At 33.3% G+C, this 26,486-nt stretch overlaps 1 protein-coding gene across 1 annotated transcript; it reads left to right on the top strand.

The window, feature by feature from the left end:
- Positions 1-695: 695 nt before the first annotated feature.
- Positions 696-26,040, top strand: LOC108488084 (probable LRR receptor-like serine/threonine-protein kinase At1g56140). Its single transcript, XM_053020161.1, is given in 25 exon segments — positions 696-1,029; positions 16,302-16,491; positions 16,587-16,658; positions 16,875-16,946; positions 17,266-17,337; positions 17,517-17,588; positions 17,702-17,773; positions 17,901-17,975; positions 18,070-18,141; positions 18,298-18,369; positions 18,508-18,579; positions 18,669-18,740; positions 18,886-18,951; positions 19,212-19,274; positions 19,552-19,596; positions 19,723-19,784; positions 19,910-20,289; positions 20,420-20,508; positions 20,510-20,613; positions 20,706-20,861; positions 24,255-24,373; positions 24,478-24,688; positions 24,912-25,143; positions 25,249-25,399; positions 25,512-26,040. Coding segments are annotated over 25 exon segments (3,042 nt in total). The 5' UTR covers positions 696-890; the 3' UTR covers positions 25,824-26,040.
- Positions 26,041-26,486: the final 446 nt, after the last annotated feature.

Genomic DNA, 26,486 nt, shown 5'->3' with positions numbered 1-26,486 from the left:
TATGTTAATTTTAAAATCAAATAATTAAGTGACAATTTTATAATTTTTATAATTAAATGATAAAATTAAAATTATTAATAATTAAATGACTAGGATGCAATTTATTTAATGTAAAACAGATTCGTGCTTAGTGTTGGAAAAGTCCAGGGTCAGCCGATCAAAATAGAAAACACCGTTTTTGAGAAATTTGCAGGGACTCATCTCTCGCTTTCCAAATCAGAAAATGTAATTGTTTGATGTGATTTAAATGAATACAAATATACTGAACTAGCTTTAAATCTTATTATTATTATTATTATTATTATTATTATTATTATTATTCAGAAGTTAAGGGTACTTTTAAATATTCAAAACCTATTCGATTAAAATTGGATTAAGGCATACTCAGAAATCGAGAAAGAATAAAATTATATAATTAATATATCTATAAAAACTTGATATAATTATAAAAATTTGATATAAATAAAGGTTTAGTTTGAAATAATAGAAATATTGAAATTTATGTTGTTCAAATATTATTATATTAAAAATATTTTTAAATAATATAATTTATTTGATAAAATAATAATATTTTTGGTGAAAATAAAAAAATAATTTTAATTATTATCCGAGTTGTAATTAACTTATAATAATTTAATATATAGTATAAATATTGAATTCAAGGCATTTATAAGGTAGACTTCAAATTCCCTCCAAAAGAAGGTAAACTTGAAGTGGGTATACCCCTGACTTGGACTTTGATTATATCAACTTAGCAAAACTTGGGTGTAAAATTAATGGTTTCGAGCTGACCACTTGACTTAGCATTAAAGGAAAATTGATATTTAAAGACGAAGATGAGAGAGCCATTGGCTCGTTGCGTGGAGTAGATGTGATGATGAGAAACTCCCATGAATGAAGGAAAAAGGATGACTTCAAGGCTGACGATGTCTTCTTCCAAACCCTTGCTCTACTTCTGCTTGGTTGTTTTGCTTTCATGCAGCCAATCCATTAATGCCCAGACTAACGCCACCACCCATCCTCCTGAAGGTAACTCCCTCTTTTTATATAACAATGAACAAATAATTATTTATTTATTTTGTTGAAAAAGCCAATATTTCTCTCCAGATCTACTTTTTATGTATTTTATTCATTCCTTCATTTCTAATTATAATATAATAAAACTTAATCACATATTAAAATACTAATAAAATTTAATATTTTTATTTTTTATTTTGATCATTAAACTATGTTTGTTTAAATTACCTTTTGGTCATTAAAATTTTAATTTTTTATATGATTACTAGCGTTATTGTTTTGTTATGTTGTAGTCTATTACTTACATTAATAATGTGATGACTGATGTAACGCTTTAATATCAATATTTTAGACAAAATTTAAGTTAATTTATATAATTAATCTTTATAAACATTTATCGAGTAATTTAATTTTTGTTTCTTTTATTTTCTCTTAACCATCCCTTCCCTTTTCCTTTTTTCTTCTTTTCTCTCTTTCTTTAATGGCAATTTGTCACAAAATACACATAATATGTCCCTTGATAAACAAAAATCTGCACTTTCTTGCATAATACGTGGACGGTTCATGAAAATTTTCCAACCAAGCACTGTGGTGCTACAATTAAATTCTCATAAGTCACCAACAGTGATAGAAAACATGCTTGGAAGTAGGAAAATTTCAGTAAGAGCCTGAAGTTCTTGATGAAAATTTTCCAAATTCAAACACCAAAGTCCTGCAACTACTCCTAATAGAATCACCAAGCATGTATAATAACTCATTAGACCAAGAATTAGGAAGAACTGTTGGAGTTTAGAGAAGTTGAAAGAACAAATACAGAGAAAAACAAAGAAAAATACTTAGCAGAATTTTTTACTGCTATCAAAATCTCTCATCGTCATTCATTCTGAAAGTATTATAATATATATGGGTGTAGTGGTTACAAATAATTCAACTAATCTCACTAAAACTGTAACACTCCTAACTCTTCTCTGTTGTCAAAATAGGGTCACGGGCATTACAAACCAATTAGAACATTTAGTTACAATATAAGTCAAGGTGTAAGTTGACTATCTACATCACATCATACAGGGAGCATTATAAACTAATTTAATATTTCCATAAGTAATAACCTTAAACAACTTAGAAATAAGATATGCTAAGCAATGTTAAATTTGGTCTTCCACTATCTACACTTGTATTACTATTTATCTCCTCTTGAAAGCTAGAAGTTGGATACATAACAAAATTATTTCAATTAGTAGCATTAGAGTATCGGTCTATACTCTACCTATCTACTTTTGATGATATTAGTAGAATGACCTACTTCACCTAATTTAGGTTTGTTATTTCATTCCAAATCAAAGTAAAAATACTCTTACAATCCTTAATACAAGTTTACAGGACCCTAAAATAGTCTAAAAACAAACAGGGACTAATTTGAGACAATTTTGAAAGTTTTAGGGCAATCTCAAAAATACCTAAAAATAGGGGTCACACGGCCATGTGGCCAGGCCGTGTGGAACACACCAGGCAATGTGACTTTCGAAGTTGAGACACATGACCGTGTCTCAGCCCGTGTAACTCACTGACTTGGGTTACACGGCCATGTCGCAAGTCGTGTGTCAGCCTGTGTGGGAACCGCACCTATACTATTTTACAACATGTTCAGGGCACACGCCCGTGTGTTGCCCTTGTACGTCACACAGTCATGTGACATATCATGTCTCAGGCCGTGTGTACCTAAATATACCTTAAAACTCAAGTTTACCTAATTGTATTTACATGGACACTAAGGAACCAATTCACCAGTCATTTAACCTATTCAAATCACAATTAAACATACTCAAAACAAGCTAAAATAACCATACTAAGTGCCTAACCAATGTACCATCATTGGTACCACATTTTATATCTTCAAACATATTAACAAAGAATCAACCATTCAGAACTTTCATTCATGCCAAATTTACCAAAATTGAACTAATATTTAGCTACTTAGACCACCAAGCTTTAAGCTAAAACATATACCAACACATTAAGCTAGGCTATCATACCAAAACATAGCCTCAACCATAACCATATATACAAATAACCATTCATTTTACTTGAAAACCAAAATATCATCACATTATCAACCATATCAACCAAAAGACCTCCTAGGTACATGCCATTACAAATTAGAACATCACCGCACTTGAGTCTGGAATTCATTGTAAATAAATAAAAATGTAAGATGCAATTAAGAAATGATATATAGAATACCAAGTTCATCATACTAATTTATTCATTCTTGTTCACATCCAATAAAATTACACATTTTAATATATGGCAATAGCATTTCATGAGGCATCTAATAAATCATCTCATACAAAGGCATTATTCATTCTCATTTCCAATTCACGGGTTCATTACTCATAATCCATCAATATTCACAACAAAATCCACCATTTCATTGTAACGCCCCTTACCCGTATTCAACGCCGGAACAGGGTACGTAGCATTACCTTACTTAAACACAATTAAACATACACAAATCTGAATCATAAAAACTCATTCCAAATTAAATATTATTCAAACACATGCTTAAAGTTCCTTACACGGACCTATGAGGCCTAAAACATACATTGGAGATAGTTCAAGACCAAACCAAGAACTTTCAGAGTTTTGAGAAAATTTAAGAAAGTTTTATCATGAAACAGGGCCACACGCCCGTGTGGGTAGGCCATGTGGTCACACACGCCCGTGTCTCAAGCCCGTGGAGCTCTCTGACTTACATTCAAGAAGAAACTTGAGTTACACGGCCTGAGCACACGCCCGTGTTGCTAGGCGCCTGTGTTGCTCAGGCCGTGTGATAATTAAATTTCACATTTGAGGTGCAGACTTTACACGGCATCATCACACGACCATGTTGGAGCCCGTGTGAGTGGCACGGCCAAGCCACACGCCCGTATGCTAGGCCGTGTGCCCAAAACTAGACATTCTGTTTCTCATTTTTAAGCTGCAAAGGACACAAGGCCTTATCACATGCCCATGTGGTAGACCGTGTGTTACACACGGCCTAGACACACGCGGATGTGTCTACCCGTGTGGACGAAAATAGGCCATTTAAGGCCACATTTCTCACCCTTTTTTATATCACCTGTACAAAATCACATTTATACACTAAAAGAGTCCAACCAATCAATTATTTCAAGACAAAACATGTATATTTCATTTTCAAACATAACATCATATTCAACTTACTTATATACTTAATCATTCATACAATTACATTATCAAATCAACCCCTATATATGCCATATAAATAAAAAACTTGATTAACAAAATCTACCGGAATAAATCTGGATAGTGTGATCCTTGATGTAGATCCAATCCTCCATACTTATATAAGTCAATCTACAAAACAAATAACATATACAAGTAAGCTTATAAAAGCTTAGTAAGCTCATAGGCATAAAAGAATAAATCTTACTGAACATCGTACACAATCATATATTTTATAATTTAACTAAATTTTCCTGTAAATCACAAAGTTATTAATAAGCTCATTTGAATAATTTCCATGTCGCTATTCACAAATTTTAACTCCCTTATGCCCATTTCTAATTTACTTCCTTTGTCAAATTAGGGAACACTAATGGAATTGAGTACTTCATTATCACATTGCTATGGTAAACCATGGACTTGCACATAGTCACATATCACACACCGAAGCCATAGCCCCGCCATGGTCTTACACGGATTACATATCATACCGATGCCATATCCCAAATATGGTATTATATGGAATCACATTATCACATCACACCGATGCCATAACCCAGCTATGGTCTTATATGGGAACACATATCATATCTTTTCCTTCAATTCATCATGGTCATAAAAATAAAAGCACTCAAAACCATTGTTCCAACTAATTTTTACTTTTAGTTAAACATTATTTAGTAATTAATACAATTTGATAGTATTTATCTACAATAAGATATCTTAGAAATCATAAGATTTTCATAACAAAATATTAAATTTTTCCATATGAATTTACCTAGGCTGATTTTCAAAAGTCGCAGAATTTTCAAGGACTATTCTTATAATTTCTCGTTTCCACGATTCACTTCGTTTTCTTGATCTATAATTATAAAATCATTCCTTAATTAGCATCTAATTCAATGCAATTCTATTTCACAATTTATGCCCTTTAATTTTTGAAATTATACTTTTACCCCAAACTTTCTAAATTGTTACAATTTAATCCTTGCTCAATTTATTCATCAATTGAACTAATTTCTCTCAAATAACACTTTATCTAAACATTATAATCTATTTCACAGTCTTTGGCACTCAAAGTTTCAACATAAAACCCTAATTACAAAAACTTTTACAATTAGGTCCTAAAAATCAATTCCTAGAAAAATCTCTTCCTAAAATCATCATATAATAAAATTAGAACCCCAATTCCATACTAAATCATCATATACTTTCAGCTCTTACTCATGGTAACTTTCTAAATCATTCATCTAAGTAAAAACTAATGAATTAGATAATAGGACCTAGTTGTAAAAGTCTCAAAATCACAAAAATTACAAGAAATAATCAAGATTTGAAATTACATGCTGTAGAATATAAAATCAGCTTCTTAAAGGCTCTCTAATGGTGTTTTTAGCTGATCAAGATGAAGAAAAATGATGAATTCTCTAGAATTACCAAATACATCATATTTTACAATTAAATTTTACCCTATTTCCAATTTTGCCCCTTGTTCATACTTGATTTTTATTTTTCCTACACACTCATGCCATTAACCCACCTAATTTGGGTCTATTTACCTTTTAAGTCCTTCTTTGATAATCTCTTAAGCTATTTAATCATATTTTATAGTTTTGTACTTTATTCAATTCAGTCATTTTTCTTCAATTAATAACGAAATGTTAAAATTTCTTAGCGAAACTTTAATACTAACTTATTAACACTCCATAAATATTTCTAAAAATATTTATGGCTCGGTTTATGAATTTGAGGTCTCGACACCTCGTTTTTATCTCATTTAATCTACAAATTTCCTTTAATTTATAATTTTACTAATTCAAAAATATTTCTAAAACCACATTTAATTTTTACTTACTAATATATAAACTCACATGTCGAATTTAGTGATCTCAAATCACTATTCCGATATCACTGAAATTTGGGCTGTTACAACTCTCCCCCCTTAGGAAATTTTGTCTTCGAAATTTCGTACTTGAAAACAAATGTGGATATTGTGATCTCATTAATTCCTCCGTTTCCCAGGTTGCCTCCTCTAAACCATGTCAATGCCATAACACTTTTACTAATGGTACTCGTTTATTCCGTAGCTCTTTAACTTCCCGAGCTAATATTTTCACTAGTTCCTCCGAATAAGTGATATATGATTGTAGCTCTATCTCAGTATGAGGAATCACATGTGAAGGGTCTGATATATACCGTCTCAACATAGATACATGAAATATATTATGGATTTTCTCAAGTTCTGGAGGCAAAGTCAATCTATAAGCTACTGGACAGATCGTCTCAATAACTTCATACGGCCTGATAAATCGTGGACTAAGTTTTCCTTTTCTACCAGACCATAGAACTTTCTTCCACAGGGAAACTTTCAAGAACACACAATCGCCCATATTGAACTCTATATCTCTTCTTTTCAAATCTGCATACGACTTCTGACGATCGAAAGCAGCTTTCAAACTATCTTTAATAACTCGAACTTTCTCTTCAGTTTCTCGAATCAAATCCACTCCTACTAAATTCAACTCATTTAATTCTGACCAATACAACGGAGTTTTACATTTTCTTCCATATAGAGCTTCAAATGGTGCCATTTTGATACTAGCTTGATAGCTATTATTATAAGCAAATTCAGCCAAAGGTAAATACCTTTCCCAGCTACCGCCGAACTCAAGTATGCAACACCTCAACATATCTTCCAAAATCTGAATCACTCGTTCTGATTTTCCGTCGGTCTGAGGATGAAAAGCTGTACTAAATTTTAACTTAATACCTAAAGCTTCTTGTAGTTTACTCCAAAATCTCGAAGTAAACCTCGGATCTCGATCAGAAATAATAGACGTCGGCACTCCATGTAATCTCACAATTTCTGACACATATAAATCTGCTAATTTTTCAAGCGGAAAATCTGTTCTGATCGAAATAAAATGCGCTGACTTAGTCAATCTGTCCACTATCACCCAAATCGAATCTTTCTTCTTCTAAGTCATAGGCAACCCAGATACAAAATCTATTGTCACATGTCACCACTTCTATTCTAAAATCATTACGGAATGTAACAAACCCGTGGGCATTTGATGTTCAGCTTTTACCTGCTGACAGATCAAACATTTTGCCACAAATTCGCAAATTTCCTATTTCATACCAGGCCACTAATACATTTTCTTCAAATCATAATACATCATCGTACTACCCGGATGAATCAAGTACATACTACTATGAGCCTCTGATGAGATATCATTCTTCAATTCTAAATTATTCGGGACACAAATTCTACTGTGATAATATAACATACCACTATCATCAATAGAGTACTCTAAGTTCAAGTTATCTTGAACCATCTGTCGTTTTAACACCAACTTTGGATATTCATCTTGCAACTCCTGAATTCATGGAAAGAATACTAGTTTTGCCTTTAATTCGGCTAACACAGAACCATCTTCATTAACAAACAAATGAGCATTTAACGCTCAAAGAGCAAAGAATGACGATTTCCGACTAAGTGCATCTGCCATTACATTTGCCTTACCCAGATGATAATCAATGACAAGATTGTAATCTCTCAGTAGCTCTAACCATCGCCTCTGTCTCAAATTCAGCTTTTTCTGTGACATTAAATATTTCAAACTTTTATGGTCTGTATACACATCACATTTCTCCCCATATAAGTAATGTCTCTAAATTTTTAAAGTAAATACTATGGCAGCTAGCTCAAGATCATGTGTAGGGTAGTTCCTCTCATGTGGTTTCAACTGGCGAGAAGCATATGCTACAAATTTTCCTGACTGCATCAGTACACAGGCTAAACCATTTAGAGACGCATCACAATATACTACATATGGCATACTTGATTCGAGCTGAGTCAACACTAGGGCCTCTGTCAACATTTTCTTTAACTGATCAAAATTTCGTTGGCATTCTTCCGACCATACAAATTCAACATTCTTCTGTAGTAACCGGGTCATCAGTGAAGCAATCATTGAAACAATTTTCACAAATCGACGGCAGTAACCGGCTAATCTGAGAAAACTTCGCACTTCCGTAACATTCTTTAGAGTTTTCCAATTAATCACTGCTGACACCTAGCTTGGATCTACTCGTATACCATCGGCCAACACAATATGACCTAAGAATCCCACTTCATGAAGCCAAAATTCACATTTGCTGAATTTTGCATATAACTATTTTTCTCTCAAAATCTGTAACACAACTCTAAAGTGTTGAGCATGCTCGGATTCTGTCTTTGAATAAATCAATATATCATCAATGAACACAACTACAAATCAATTCAGGTAAGATTGAAAAATTCAATTTATTAAGTCCATAAAAGCAGCAGGAGCATTTTTCAAACCGAATGGCATAACTAAGAACTCATAATAGCCATACCGAGTTCTGAAAGCTATTTTCGGTACATCACATTTCTTTACCTTTAACTGATAATACCCAAATCTGAGATCTATTTTTGAAAATACAGCAGCACCATTCAACTGATCGAATAAATCATCAATACGAAGCAAAAGATATTTATTTTTAATCGTTACCTTATTCAACTGCCTGTAATCTATACACAATCTCAGTGAATCATCCTTCTTTTTTACGAATAAAACAAGTGCACCCCACGGCGACATACTCGGTCTGATAAACTCTTTGTCCAACAACTCTTGTAACTGTGTCTTCAACTCTTTTAATTCTGCTGGAGCCATTCTATATGGTGTCACTGATATGGGAGCTATTCAAGGAAGCACATCTATCACAAACTCAATCTCTCTATCGGGTGGTAAACCTGGTAATTCTTCAGGAAATGCATCCATGAATTCATTCACAATAGGTAATTATTCTAACTTTGATTCAGAACTCCGAGTATCAAGAATATAGAATATGCCTCATTTCCTTTACGCAACAATTTCTGAGCAGAAATAGATGAAATTATTCTAACAGTATCACTTAAATTTCCAAACTCAACCAAAATAATATCACCTGTATGACATTTCAAACTGATTCATTTTTCTCGACAATTCACTACCGCATCATGTTTCATTAACTAGTCCATGCCCAAGATAATATCAAATTCCCAGAAGGGTAACAACATCAAATCAGCAGGGAAATCACAACCCTTAACTTTCAGTGGACAGTTATGACATATTAGATTAACTACCACACTTTGGCCTAACAGATTTGTAACTTGTACATCATAATCAATTGGCTCAACAAATAAATTCTTTTTAGATGCTAACATAGTACAAATATATGAATGCGTAGACCCAGGGTCTATTAAAGCATACACAGGAACATCATAAAGATAGAAAGTACCAGCAATTATGTCCGAAGCTGTCGCTTCTTCTTTTGCTCGAATGGTATAAGTACGAACAGTGGCTCTAGCTTTTGATCGACTAGCAGTATCTTTCGTACCTGAACGAGTTACCCCAGTAGCACTGCTCTGACCAGAACGTCTTCTTTTTTGAGGAGTTTTCTGTTTCTCTTTCTGTTCCACTTTTTCTATTTGTAATTGGGGACAGTCGCGAATAAAGTGATCAGTAGACTCACATTTATAACAAGCCCCTAACTTACTTCTACATTCATCGGGGTGACTTCTTCCATAATGTTGGCATTTAGGCCTTTGGGTATTTTGTACACTACCCACGCTAACAGTAGGTCTGTCAGATGCCTTGTAATCAGATTGTCTTGGTCTACTCTTTCCCGATCTTTCCGGTGCTGAAGTGGCTCGACTAAATTCCTCTTTAGATTTTTTCATCGGTAAAGCTGAAAATGTCTTAAATGCACTTCTTTTGAAAGATTCTTTCTTTCTTTTATCTCGTTGCATCTTTCTATTATGTACTTCTTCAAGTTTCTAAGCACGATCTGATAGAATAATGAATTCTCATATCTTAGTGCATGCTATCATCATTCTAATCTCATCATTAAGCCCTTATTCGAATCTGATACACATTTCTTCCTCAGTGGGTACAATATCTCGTGCATATTTGCTCAGATAAACAAATTCTCTTTCATATTCAACGACTGTCTTGTTTTCCTGTCGCAAGTCGAAAAATTCTCTTTTCTTCTTATCCAAATATCTTCTACCAACATATTTCTTCTTAAATTCATTTTTAAAAAATTACTAAGTGATTTTCTCAGCCGGTACCACAGCTTCTATTGTTTCCAACCAGTTATAAGATTCTTCTTTCAATAATGACACAGCACATATTAAGTAATCATCTGGTGAGCACACCATTTGCTTAAAAACCCTCATTATACTTTGCAACCAATACTCAACTTTGGCAGGGTCATCATTTGTTCTTTCCCGAAATTTTTCAGCCCCATGTTTTCCGAGCTTTTCAAATGGAGAACGTTTACTAGATTCAGTTGTCAAATGAGGTGGAGGAGCAACTGGGGGTACTAATGATGTTGAAATAGGGGGAAGAGGTTGCTGAGTTTGATTTCTTTCTTGCAAAATCTCATTATACCACTGATTCATAAATCCATAAATCATATTTTTGAGTTCTTGTTCTCGCATCAATTAAATTGGAATTTCACTACTTGTTCCTTGTTCAGAGGTTTTTACTCTACTATTAACTTCTTCATGTTCAATTTTTTCTGTTCTATCTGACATCTTTTTAAATTGAAGATAATCTATACTAAAAACAAGGATTAGATCAGATCATACACATCACACTATCACAGATTTATATGGCATGTAATTCTAGACACTCTTTACATCATACATATTTCGAGAATTAACTAAACCGAAGCTCTGATACCACTAAATGTAACGCCACTTACCCGTATTCAACACCGAAACAGGGTACGCGACATTACCTGACTTAAACACAATTAAACATATACAAATCTGAATCACAAAAGCTCATTCCAAATTAAATATTATTCAAACACATGCTTAAAGTTCCTTACACGGACCTATGAGGCCTAAAACATACATTGGAAATAATTCAGGACCAAACCAAGAACTTTCAGAGTTTTGAGAAAATTTAAGAAAGTTTTATCATAAAACATGGCCACACACCTGTGTGGATAGGGACACGCCCGTGTCCCAAGCCCGTGGAGCTCTCTGACTTACATTCAAGAAGAAACTTGAGTCACACCTCCTAGGCCCTGTGATAATTAAATTTCACATTTAAGGTGCAGACTTCACACGGCAGCATCAAATGGCCATGTTAGAACCCGTGTGAGTAACACGGCCAAGCCACACACCCGTGTGCTAGGCCGTGTGCCCAAAACTGGACATTCTGTTTCTCATTTTTAAGCTGTAAGGGACATACGGCCTTATCACATGCCCATGTGGTAGGCCGTGTGTCTACCCGTGTAGACAAAAATAGGTCATTTAAGGCTACATTTCTCACCCTTTTTATGTCACGTTCACAAAATCACATTTATACACTAACAGAGTCCAACCAATCAATTATTTCAAGACAAAACATGTATATTTCATTTTCAAACATAACATCATATTCAGCTTACTTATATACTTAATCATTCATACAATTACATTATCAAATCAACCCCTATACATGCCATATAAATCAAAAAGTTGATTAACAAAATCTACAGGAATAAATCTGGATAGTATGATCCTTGATGTAGATCCGATCCTCCATACGTATATAAGTCAACCTACAAAACAAATAACATATACAAGTAAGCTTATAAAAGCTTAGTAAGCTCATAGGCATACAAGAATAAATCTTACAGAACATCGTACATAATCATATATTTTATAATTTAACTAAATCTTCCTATAAATCACAAAGTCATTAATAAACTCATTTGAATAATTTCCATGTCGCTATTAATAAATTTTAACTCCCTTGGGCCCATTTCTAATTTACTTCCTTAGTCAAATTAGAGAACACTAATGGAATTAAGTACTTAATTATCACATTACTATGGTAAACCATGGACTTTCACATAGTCACATATCACACACTGAAACCATAGATCCGCCATAGTCTTACACGGATTACATATCATACTGATGTCATATCCCAAATATGGTATTATACGAAATCACATTATCACATCACACCGATGCCATAGCCCAGCTATGGTCTTATACGGGAACACATATCACATTGTACCGATGCCATAGCCCTGCTATGGTCTTATACAAATGCACATATTACATCTTTCCCGTCAATTCATCATGGTCATAAAAATAAAAGCACTCAAAACCATTGTTCCAACTAATTTTTACTTTTAGTTAAACATTATTTAGTAATTAATACAATTTGATAGTATTCATCTACAACAAGATATCTTAGAAATCATAAGATTTTCATAACAAAACATTGAACTTTGCCATATGAACTTACCTGGGCTGATTTTCAAAAGTCATAGAATTTTCAAAGACTATTCTTGTAACTTCTCCTTTCCACGATTCACTTCGTTTTCTTGATCTATAATTATAAAATCATTTCTTCATTAGCATCTAATTCAATTCTATTCTATTTCACAATTTAAGCCCTTTAATTTTTAAAATTACACTTTTACCCTAAACTTTTTAAATTGTTACAATTTAATCCCTGCTCAATTTATTTATCAATTGAACTAATTTCTCTCAAATAACACTTGATTTAAACATTATAATCTATTTCACAGTCTTTGACACTTAAAGTTTCAACAAAAACCCTAATTACAACAACTTTCACAATTAGGTCCTAAAAATCAATTCCTATAAAAATCTCTTCCTAAAACAATCATATAATAAAATTAGAACCCCAATTCCATACTAAATCATCATATACTTTCAGCTCTTACCCATGGTAACTTTTTAAATCATTCATAAAAAGTAAAAACTAATGAATTAGATAATAGGACTTAGTTGTAAAAGTTTCAAAATCACAAAAATTACAAGAAATAATCAAGATTTGAACTTCCATGCTGTAGAATATAAAACCAGCTTCTTAAAGGCTCTCTAATGGTGTTTTTAGCTGATTAAGATGAAGAAAAATAATGAATTCTCTAGAATTACCAAATACATCATATTTACAATTAAATTTTACCGTATTTCCAATTTTTCCCCTTGTTCACACTTGATTTTTATTTTTTCTGCACACTCGTGCCATCAACCCACCTAATTTGGGTCTATTTACCTTTTAAGTCCTTCTTTGATAATCTCTTAAGCTATTTAATCATATTTTATAGTTTTGTACTTTATTCAATTCAGTCATTTTTCTTCAATTAATAACCGAAATGTTAAAATTTCTTAGCGAAACTTTAATACTAACTTATCAACACTCCATAAATATTTCTAAAAATATTTATGGCTCGGTTTATGAATTTGAGGTCTCGATACCTCGTTTGTATCTCATTTAATCTTCAAATTTCCTTTAATTCATAATTTCACTAATTCAAAAATATTTCTAAAACCACATTTAACTTTTACTTACTAACATCTAAACTCACATGTCAGATTTAGTGGTCTCAAATCACTATTCCGATATCACTGAAATTTGGGCCGTTACATTCATATTTCATTTCACATCTCATTCCCTTTTTTCAACCTTTACTATTTCAAATTTTAATCACATCGATTTTTATTGTTTATTTTTCCCTATTAACACAACTCGAACTTGGACGGGTACACAGATCCAACCAACGCACCAGTTTGGCACCCAGAACCTCGTCGAATAAATCCAAAGTAATAATTGCGCCTAACACTATATAAGTTAACACCTAGTGTCTCATCAATTAAACTGAAACAATTTGGTACCTAGTGCCTCATCGACTTGAGGTCGAAGAAATCATTGAACTCTTCCTATCCTATAGCATGTAATCTATATTCGACTTAGCCCGAAACAGTTAATAGGGTTTTATTTTACTTTTCAATACAACCAATGTCTCTATTTCATGAATGTATATTATCACATATAAGCATATATTCAATTTGATAGTAACCACATTTTCTCAATAATACATATATTCAATTCAATAGTCATAAAAATACAACATTTCTCAATATTCATAATCGAGTCATTTTGATCATCATTTGATTCAATTCAGCCCAAATGTACAAGAGCTCTCACGTCAATTACTTACCATACACAAACAACTCAATATGCAATAATTCACAATTTAGTTCGGATTATAGAAACATAAACCGTATATTCTGAGCTACTAGACGTTGACCTTGTCTTTCCCTTTCTTACTCGAAAATTCCAAGACGATGTTCGCTAGGGAAAAAAATAATTACAATAGATTAATAATGCACAACTCAATTTTCATTAAATTTCAAATGTTACACTACATTTTGCTTAATCCTCAATTTAGTCCCTAAATCGAGACAAATTTTAATATCCATATTTAACCTCAAATTTTTATACTAATTTCACTCTAAGCTAAATTTAGCTCCCTAGTTTCAATTATACCCATTAATTTCAATTTTTTTACAATTTAGTCCCTATTACTCAAAATTAATAATTAATTTCACAATCTAGTCCTTTTCCACTTCTAACTTAAAAATCTATCAATTTAACCCCTAGTACTTAAACTATTCGACAATGACAACATCTAAAATCTTAAACAATACTAAAAGTTATAACAAGGGTTGGGTAGCTCTAAGTACCGAGATTCCCAAAACGTACAAATTACAAAAAAAATGACTAAATTGACTAACCAATTGAAATTTAAATGTTCTAAGCCCTTAGTGCCGTCCGAGCTTCTTTTCTTCCCCCTAGTTTCTAATTTTCATGTAAAAGAGAATGAAACATTCTCTTTCATTCCACTTCTTTCATATTTCTTTAATTTTATTTATTATTTTATATATTGAAGTTAAGTATATATAATATATATAATATACATAACATTAACAACCTTAACTCATGACCCGCCACACAACATTTATTTAATGGTATAATTGTTATTTTAGTCTCTTTAATTAATTTTAATCTATACTTCAATTTTTAATCCTTATGCAATTTAGTCCCTATACCTTAACAACTCCTAATTTCACAAAAATTACTTAACCAAAATCTTATTCACTACTAAACTAACCTCGTAAATATTTTTAATGGAGTCTCAAATCTCACTTTCCGTCACCCCTAACTATCGGGTCATTACAAGAACACCTTGAAAATACAAAGATGAAACTTATACATAAACTTATTAGATAAAAAATTAGTACCTAAAAAAGAGTCAAATTAATACTAACTCTGCTTACTTTTAACAATTAATCTCAACAAACAAGCTAAATACAAAACACCAACAACAGAATATGCAAACCCTTCTTATAATACATTTGGAGAATTCGCCAACAACACATAACAGCTCGCATCTGATTTAGCAAGCAACTTGAGTTGAGCTCGCATCTCTTAATGAGCTTATACTTTGGTTGAGCTCACAGCTTTAGGTGAGCTCGTAAATGTAGAGCTAGCAGACTTGTTTAAGCTTGCAGCTCCATGAGAAGAGTTTGCCACTGCATGAATGACCATTTCGCAACAAGAATTAACAATCAAAACCCAATTTAATTGGATTTTATATAACATAAATTACAGAACAGAGAGAAAAACATTAGAACTATTCATCTGCTTCTTTCTTTAAACCTTTTGGATAAAAAACAACAAGGCGTGGCTACATTAAAACATAAATTACTGAACTCTAAACTCATAAGACCAGACCACCCACTAACCTTTCAGCCCCAATAGATTTAGCTAATTCTCCAATTGTAGAGACAGCTATATGCTTAAAAACAAAAGAATGATGGGATATTTGATCCTCATACTTTATCAAATCTTTTAATGTGGTACATTTACTTTCAAAATATCTAATTTAGTTTGATTCTGTTTACCAATTTGGTACCTAACTTTAACTGTGTCAAAACTTTTGCAGACATGGCAGAAGGACCTATTAATGCAAAGATATATCAATCTTTTGCTTGCAAAAAGTTTTTTTTTTTTTTACTGTTACATCAATTAAGAGGTGGATTAAGTGTGCTTAAATACGTTTTTAAAAGTTGGGCACGGTTATAGGTAGAACTGGCTATATTCAATCATCCTATTGTTATTGATATTTTTTTTTCGGTTGATGTGAAGTGAGGGCGTTGAATGCAATATTCCAACAATGGGAAATTCAAGCAGCAGACGGTTGGAACACGAGCGGAGACCCATGCAGCGGAGTTGCACTCAGTCAAAGCGATTCAACGTTTGAAGATCCCTCAAATAACCCATCTATCAGATGCGACTGTTCTTTCGAAAATGCCACCCTCTGCCACATTACTAGACTGTATCTCTATTTCTCTATGCTCTCCTTCCTTCATTCCTTCCATATATCATACTCATCTTCTTATTTAATTTCCGTTTATGTTTTGATGATCTCAGGAGGGTATTTTCTCTGGAGAAACCAGGAACGATACCTAGAGAGCTTTTAGCTTTCAGATATCTCAACTACTTGTATGAACATTCTCTCTCTCTCTTCTGCTCATGCATGCCATTCATTTATATAAATAACCCAACATTTAATTTTTTTTCTAATTTTAAGACATTCCAAATGAATAAAGAAACTTCTTTTCGTTCATAGTAATCTGGAAGATATATGTGTGTATTTGTCTGCTTGAAGTTTCAGCTCTAATTTTAAGGAATATTCATTTATATGTTTTGATGATGCAGGAAGATTGATCAAAACTTCTTCACAGGTCCCTTGCCAACATTTATTGGAAATTTGTCTAGACTAGGATTACTGTGAGTTACTCCAAGATTATCACTTTATAAATAATTTTCAGTCTTTCAAGTAATATGACCAATGGAATTCATACTATTTAATATAATTAATTACTGCCAAAAGTTTCAATTTATGTTTCCTATGATTTCAAGCATTTTATTCTAATGAACTATATATCATTCAAACTCATCCCCTTTTCATCTTTCTGATAAGAGTGGTAATTATGAACTCATTTGAATTGCAAAATGCTATTGATTTAACTTATTATTGTTGGTTATTTCTTGTATTGATCCAAGAAGAAGCGCTGATTCTTTGGGTAACACTTCATAAAAATGACAGGTCAGTTGCCCATAATTCATTATCTGGATCCATTCCAAAGGAGATTGGAAATCTCAAGAGGCTCTATCTGCTGTAAGACTGGAACAAATTCTCCATACATAAAACATCATGGATAATCTTCATCATGCAGCATATAAATGATATGTATACTTATATGTTTGTTTCTCTCCATGTAATACAAATAGAACCCAATATTTTTCTGATTTCTTCACCCAAAAAATAAATGAGTTATGTGGTTTTATCTCATGCAGGTCTCTTGGTGTTAATAACTTCTCAGGAACAATCCCACCAGAGTTGGGTAATCTGGTTGAACTTCAACAACTGTAAGTTGTAACTTGATCTCTACTTCTTTTTTAGGCATGTAATTAAGTATTGCATTAATATGTTTATCATATGAATAATTAACATAAATTTGGCTTATGGTTGTTGTTGATAGTTACATTAACAGTTGTGGATTGACCGGTGAAATTCCCTCAACATTTGCAAACCTTCAGAATTTGCAAATTGTGTAAGAAATTTCTAGAACTAAAAATATCTTATTCTTCTATATCTATGCTTATTGGTTTTTGTTCTTCAGCTCCGGAAAGTTGCCTTGGCCTAGCTTAGCTTAATTATAATGACTTGTTGAATTTCAGGGCAGCATCAGACACCGCTTTCACAGGCAAAATACCTGAATTTATTGGAAGTAACTGGACTAGGCTTGAATCATTGTATGTTTTCTAAATAAGAGAATTGAATATGAGAAATAACCTTGAATATAGATTTTTCTTGTTTTACTTTCCTGACTAATCTATCAATCTATAGGAGACTCGAAGGAAACTCTTTTGAAGGTCCTATACCATCCAATATTGGGAAATTATCTTCTCTCACCATTTTGTGAGTAAATTAAATATTTTGTATTCCATGTTATTCCTGCACCCTCCCAATAAGCCCCCCAAACCTCCCTTCTCAACATGTTCACACATCAATGAACGTAAATGTCTTCTGATACATATGTATTGGTTTGGTCCTTGTGTATAATCATATATATAGGCGAATTACAGGTATATACAATGGGAGCTCTTCGCTTGATGTTATTAGGAATTTAAAGAACATATCAGACTTGTGAGTTAAGCATACCATTTAACATCTTGATCTTATATCTTTCTTTTTCCTTTCTTTTTCCATTTAGTTTCATCATGGTTTTACCTAAATTTACGGAATAACCAACTTTACTTTTGTTTCTTTTTTCCTGTATTGTAGAGTTCTAAGAAACGTTTTACTCACTGGTAGCATTCCCTCTGACATCTCAGACTTCCAATCTTTACAAAAGCTGTAAGTTTTATTCACAAATTTATTTTTAATACTGTATACTAAATGAAAAGTCCATTTCTTAGTATTAATGTCTTTTCTTTCTCATCCAGGGATTTGAGTTTTAACAACTTAACAGGACAAATTCCAAGTAAATTGTTCAATATGAATTCTCTTACATACTTGTAAATTCCAAGAAACTCTCTCTTTTGTTGCTTGAAAATCTCACTTTTTGTCTAGTTTATCTCTAATATCTGCTTCAACCACATTGTTTCCACATAACGTAATTATTTATGTTGTTTCTTCTTTTCATGATGTTGAAATGATCAGGTTTCTTGGAAATAATAGTCTGTCAGGTACCCTTCCTAGCCAAAAGAGCAAAATTCTTAAGAGTATGTAAGTCATCATATCACTGTAATGTATGTCACTGAATTAGTTAACAGCTTTGCATATAATGAGTGATGTTCTGAGTTTTAAGATTTTCCACTGATGAACCATTTTTTGAATCCCAATCAGTGTTTATCCCTCTCTGCACATGGGAATGGTTTGTAAAGTTGTAGGAGAGGGATGATGAATGATGTTACTTGTGGACACCCAACATTTATAATATCTATAGTTGTAAAGCTATCATTTTTAACTAATGTACTCTGACGCAGAGATGTGTCTTACAATCAGCTATCGGGAAATTTGCCCTCATGGATAGATTCAAGCTTGCAACTGTACATCTCTTAACCCATGAAACTTCCTATATTTGATTTCAAATTCAATATATTGCTTTGAGCATGAGTCTTGCTGGTGCTCAAATGGAGCCTTTTTTCCCCTTATAATCAGTATGGATGTAGATGTACATACAGATAATAAAAACAATGAATGTGCCAATACGTCCAATATTTGAGGGTCTATACATAATACACACGGGGGATGAGGAAATTAATTCATTAAATATTTTCCAACATGGATTAGGAGACTAAGAATTTTTCATGAAATTCTATGTAGGAATGTAGTGGCCAACAACTTCACACTAAACAGCTCAGACATAAGGTGAAATATTACCCAACTATCCTCAGTTTTCCCTTTTCCTTTCCATCTTTACCCTACAAGTAAATAGTTGTAATCATTTCAGCCATGCAATGCATTATTTTCAAGTAAATATTTTTCAAATTACAGACTTTTACCAGGATTACAGTGCCTTCAAAGAGGCTTCCCATGCAATAGAAATGCTCCACGATGTAAGCTTAGCTAAAACTTTGGCATCAGTCTATGTTGTTGAAGTTTGAATTATGTATAAATTCCTAAAGGGGTAATGACCATTTCTTAGTTATTTGTTAAACATCTTTCAATGGCTGCATGGCAGATGCAAACTTTGCGATCAAGTGTGGTGGTCCGCAGATGACTGCTGATGGCATAATGTTTGAGGCAGAGAACAATTCTCTGGGCACAGCAACATTTAATGTAACAAGTACGCAAAAATGGGCAGTTAGCAGTGTAGGATTGTACGAAGACAGGGAGAATCCAATGTATGTGCAAAACACATTTGCACAAGTGAAAAGCACCAACACTCCTAGGCTTTTTCTTACTTCAAGGACATCCCCTGTATCACTCAGATACTATGGCCTGGGGCTTGAGAATGGGCCTTACACTATAAACTTGTTCTTTGCGGAAACAGCTTATCCAGATAGAATCACTCGGTCTTGGAAAAGTTTAGGAAGACGTGTTTTCGATATTTATATTCAGGTAATGCTTACTTAACATAAAAAATGAAATCATTCTCAAGTGTAGATCATAAATTTTGTTACTGCCATAGTTCTATTTCCAGTGTTTCTATGAATACAGTTATGTTTATATCTCATCACCACTTTCACAGGGGGGTCTTCAAGTTAAGAATTTCGATATATCAAAGGAGGCAGGCGGGGCTGAAAGAGCAATTACTAGGAGATTCGTTACTAATGTGACATAACCATCTTGAAATTCACTTGCTTTGGGCTGGTAAGGGGACCTGCTGTGTACCAGAATTAGGTTATTATGGTCCATCTATTTCAGCTATTAGTGTGGTCCCAGGTAAGAAAATTAATACATATCAGTCTTTCTGACAAGATCCTTAAAATCTGCTTTTGTTTTCTGCTTCTGATGCCTCTACTTTGTTGGCTTAGATTTTAAACCAACTGTTAGTGGGTTACCACCAGGCACTTCTAAGAGGAAAACAGCACTGCTTGTTAGTATTGTAGTTGCTATTGGAGCTGTTGCTTTGGTGCTAATATATTTAACTATTCACCTTATGAGAAGAAAAGAATATGATGATGAGGAAGGTAAGAGTATGATCAGTACTTTACATACAAAATGGTAAGAGTATGATCAGTACTTTACATACAAAATACTTCATCATTGAAAGTTTTCAAGAGAGCTTTTAATAAAACTGTTCTATAATTATTAACTAAAAACTGAACTTAAATAGAAAATAGTCTAATCCTAAATGGGAAAGTAGTTCCCTTATTCTAATAAACTACTAAAACATAAGGAAAAATAGTTCTAAAAATATTCTTAGAATATGAATAAAACTTATCTTCCTAAATAAGATTTATCTACCTAAATAAATTTAAAATATATACATATTTATCTTCCTAAAGAAGATTTATCTACCTAAATAAATTTAAAATATATACATATTTCAACACCCTCCCTTAAGTTGGTGCATATATATCAATCATGCTCAACTTGCTTACAAGAAAATTAAAACTTGTCTTAGAGAGTCCTTTGGTGAGTATGTTAGCAATCTGTTGTTTTGAAGGAACAAACGGCATGCACACTTGGCCTTCTTCAATCTTCTCCTTGATAAAGTGTCTATCAATCTCAACATGTTTAGTTCTGTCATGTTGGACTGGGTTGTGAGCAATACTAATGGCAGCTTTGCTATCACAGTACAACTTCATTGGTGAAGTTATTGGTTTCCTCAGCTCTTCCATAATTCTTTTTAACCACATCATTTCACAAATGCCTTGACCCATTGATCTAAACTCAGCCTCTGCAGTACTTCTTGCTACAACACTTTGTTTTTTGCTTCGCCAAGTCACAAGGTTAACCCAAACAAATGTACAATATCTTGATATAAATCTTCTATCTGTTATTGAGCCTGCCCAATCTACATCTGTATAAGCATCAATTCCTCTTTGTTCGGATTTCTTGAAGAATAAGCCCTTTTCAGGTGAACTCTTCAAGTATCTTAGAATTTGAACCACTGCTTCTTCATGTTCCTCCATTGGAGGGTGCATAAATTGACTCACTAAACTCACTGCAAAAGCTATGTCTGGCCTTGTATGTGATAAGTAAATTAACTTACCAACTAATCTTTGCTATTGCCTTTTATCAACTAATCGACCTTCTTTATTTCCAAATTTTACATTTGGATCAATTGGTGTGTCAGCTGGGCGGCAACCACTCATCCCAGCCTCTTTTAAAAGATCAATCACATATTTTCTCTAAGAGACTACAAGACCTTTCTTTGATCAAGCAACTTCCATTCTAAGAAAGTATTTCAAAGGACCCAGGTCTTTGATCTCAAACTCCAATGCTAGATACTCCTTGAGACACCTTATTTCATCCACATCATCTACTATAAGAATGATATTATCAACATAAACTATAATAACTGCTATTCTATGTTTGGTTAAGAAAGCACCTAATTGGTCGCTAAAAAATTCCCCACCATTGTCAGTCCGAAATACTTCTATTTTCACACCAAATTGTGTTTCCACCATAGCATAAAAAGACTGAAACACATTTTTAACTTCAGACTTATCTTTTAATAAAAACACCCAACAAATTCGAGTATTATCATCAATAAATGTGACAAACCAATATTTTCCTGAAAAAGTTGAGACTCTTGAAGGTCCCCAGACATCACTATGAATTAACAAAAAAGGTTTGGAGGCTTTATATTTTTGACATGGAAAAAATGACCGATGATTTTTTGTCAATTCACAAAATTCACAATGATATGAAGAAGGACTGTTATTTTTAAATAGATTAGGTAACAAATATCTTAAATAGTAAAAAATTAAGATGTCCAAGCCTATAATGCCAAATCATAACCTTATCAAAATCAGAAACAGAATTTAAACATAAAGTAGTTGTTGGTTGACTTAGATGGTCGGCTTCAAGAAAATAAATTCCACCAAATTCTTTGGCATTGCCAATCATCCTCCCCGAGACCATGTCCTGAAACTTACACATAGAGGAGTCAAATATAACATGACAATTTGAGGACTGAGATAATTTACTGACCGATATGAGATTACAAGTTAGATTTGTCACATGTAAAACATCATGTAAAACCAAGGAAGACGAAATTTTAACAGTGCCTTTCCCGGCTATTGTCGAGAGGGACCCATCTGCTACTTTGATCTTTTTGTTTTCTGCACAAAGTGTGTAAGTTGAAAAAAGAAAATGACTACTAGTCATGTGATCACTAGCTCCAGAATTAACGATCCACGTGTTTGTTTTACAAGGCTTGACACTGAGAAAAATAAAAAAATCAGTACCTGATTGGGCAAAAGAGGAAGAATGATTATTGGATGAGTTAGGAATAGAAGAATTCATCCGAAATTGTGGTGATTGAAAAAACCTGTGTAGATGCTCTAATTGTTCCTTAGTGAATGGAGACCTTTCCAGAGAACTTTGGCCCACATAATTTCCATTAGTTGTTTGGAAAGCTTTGCTATCCCCTGATTGTGAACCACGACCATTGCCACTCTTTTTCCTTCCTTTTGTTGGTTTTCCATGGAGCTTCCAACACGTTTCTCGAGTGTGCCAATATTTTTTGCAGTGATCGCACCAAGGTTTAACCATGATGTTACTAGAGATTTAACCTAGCTCAGATGCCATGAAAGTTTCCAAGAAAACTTTTAGTAAAACTGTTCTATAATTATTAACTAAAAAACTGAATTTAAATAGAGAAAACAGTCCTAATCCTAAATGGAAAAATAGTTCTCTTATTCTAATAAACTACTAAAACATAAGGGAAAATAGTTCCCTTATTCTAATAAACTACTAAAAGATAAAAAAAAAAATATTCCTAGAATATGAATAAAATTTATCTTCCTAAATAAGATTTATCTACCTAAATAAATTTAAAATATGTACATATTTCAACAATCATCATAGTGGTTATATATCTACAAAAGATGTTTGTTGGTTGAGAACAATGAGACATGTTGCGAGTTCAGTTTTGTATGTCAATAGTACAGCTAGGAAGTAGGTAGTGGATAATGATTTATAGATGGTAATTCTCGATGCCCTTGATAGTGGTAGTGAATGACATAATTTGTGGATAGTAATTCCCTTTGCATATATATACAGAGAGAGAGAGGACCCAAAATTGAATGAGCAATCCTAAAGCATATCTAGTCTTAAACTAGATTACCTTAAGTGTTGGTAAGGATTTGTATCTACACATGTATAAATAATATTTCAATATTTTTTTCATATATCTGGAGAATCATATGTGTCAAACATGGTTGTTGAATATGGATATTTTCAACATGATTTTGTACCTTCACAAACATTGCATATCTAATACCGAGCAGCTTCAACTCTAGTACCATTAACAAAGTCAGCATTATAATTAATATGGAAATATTACATAAAGGTTTTTTTCTCATTTCATCACTAGAACTTACAGCCCACTACTTGCCTTGACTCTGCAGTGCTTCTTGCAATTGGTCCTAGACCAAACACATTTAGCTATGCTGAGTTGAGAGCTGCCACAGACGACTTCAGTCCTTCAAACAAGTTAGGAGAAGGGGGTTATGGAGCTGTCTACAAGGTATGCTCTGTTTTACATTTTTAGGATGCAATAATCTTAATGATCGAAACACTTTTGAGAGGATGGCATGTAGTTCAACATCGCTAAGTTAGATTACCTTGTAGGGTACATTATCAGATGAGAGGGTGGTAGCTGTGAAGCAACTTTCAGTAGCATCTCAGCAAGGAAAGAGCCAATTTATTGCTGAAGTAGCCACCATATCAGCAGTGCAACATCGCAATCTTGTCAAACTACGTGGTTGCTGCATCGAAGGGAAAAGGCATCTTCTTGTTTACGAGTATCTGGAAAACAAAAGCCTTGATCAGGCACTCTTTGGTATGATCACACTGTAATAATTCTTTAATAATTTAGCTATTCAGGCTCTGGAACCACTAAACAGCGGAAGAATGGATTTGAAGCATATGATTAACTAGTGCAGAATGCTTTCCATTTTCTGTCCTTTTGCAGAAAATATATGATGATGAGCATATGAATTTACTCCATTGTTGATTACTTATTTCAGAACAACTTGATAAGTTTTTTGACACTATATATGCAGGACGTAGTGACTTGCGTCTTGATTGGCCTACCCGCTACAATATCTGTTTAGCAACTGCAAGAGGGTTAGCTTATCTTCACGAGGAGTCTAGGCCAAGGATTGTACATAGAGATGTCAAGGCAAGTAATATTCTCCTTGATGCAGAACTGCGCCCCAAAATATCTGATTTTGGATTGGCAAAGCTATATGATGATGCAAAAACGCACATCAGCACTCGGGTTGCCGGAACCATGTAAATCTCTTTAGACTTCTTTTCAAGAACCATGTAAACCAAGTAACTAGATAAAGTAATTGCATGGATAAACACTCACAAAATGAGATTTATTTTACGTTGAAGAGGCTACCTAGCACCGGAGTATGCAATGCGTGGGCATCTCACTGAAAAGGCTGATATTTTTGGATTTGGTATTGTTGCTTTGGAGATTCTCAGTGGTAGACCAAACTCAGATAATAGCTTGGAAGACGATAAAATCTATCTTCTCGAATGGGTAAGTATTAGGCAATCCTTATTCATTTCTCGTACTCAATTGTTTTTCATTGCCTTCAAAAAGGACATGTGAATTCATGATGAATGAAATACATTTTTTACAATGTTTCTAGTCATGGGCTCTGCACGAAAATAACCAAATCCTGGATCTGGTTGATCCAAATTTAGTTGAGTTTGACGAAAATGAAGCGCTTCGAGTGGTCAGGATTGCCCTTTTGTGCACTCAGGGATCACCCTCAATGCGGCCACCTATGTCCCGTGTAGTGGCTATGCTTGCCGGAGATATTGAAGCGAGCGGTGTTATAACAAAACCAAGCTATCTTACTGACTGGGATTTTAGGGATTTAACTAGGAGCTTAGTGACCAAAGATGCACAAGCATCAACTTCATCTGAGAATAAAGACAACCAACCAGAACAGGATTAGCTCAGGCCCAGGGGTAGCACCAAGTCTATGTCCTGTAAATGTCAGTGATTTCAGTGAAATTATTGAAAGAAGGTGAGAGGCTTACGTCCTTGCATATGTCTTATCAAGACAGAAATTTGTTTTGGATGCATTTCTGTTGAAGTTTCAACATACTTTAACCGAGTAAAGTATGTATTTCAAACAGAATATCATTTGCTGGAACATTTGACAGCAACAAGATTCTCACACAAGCTTAAGAGATTAAAAGATTGAAAAACAAAAACTAGGAGAGCTTGAGTTCAAGAATAACTGAAAATCATCATTTTTCATTAAGAAAACAGTAGCTTATATAAATTACAAAGTGAATGGACAATTACCTAATGACTTAACTACTCCCACTAATACTTAACAATTTCAAAATGTGAACCACATAAACAAGTAAGCTGATATGATCAGCCATTACATCCATTACATCAAAAATCTTACTAACTTTGATTACAAGTTACAAATTAACTAAGCAAGTTACATTTGAACAAAATAAACAAAAAGGGGACCATGTTGCTGCTGCTCTCGGTTCTGTTACATTGCAAGTCTGCTTGGTGAGCTGCTGGTCACATGTTGCATTGCAGACCAATGCTCAATAATTTCTCTGTATAAATGGAATTTGTGAGTGGTGCATGTCAC

The sequence above is a fragment of the Gossypium arboreum genome, chromosome 10 (genome assembly GCF_025698485.1).
Source record: "Gossypium arboreum isolate Shixiya-1 chromosome 10, ASM2569848v2, whole genome shotgun sequence".
NCBI lineage: Eukaryota > Viridiplantae > Streptophyta > Magnoliopsida > Malvales > Malvaceae > Gossypium > Gossypium arboreum.
This window is presented reverse-complemented; position numbering and strand designations above follow the sequence as displayed.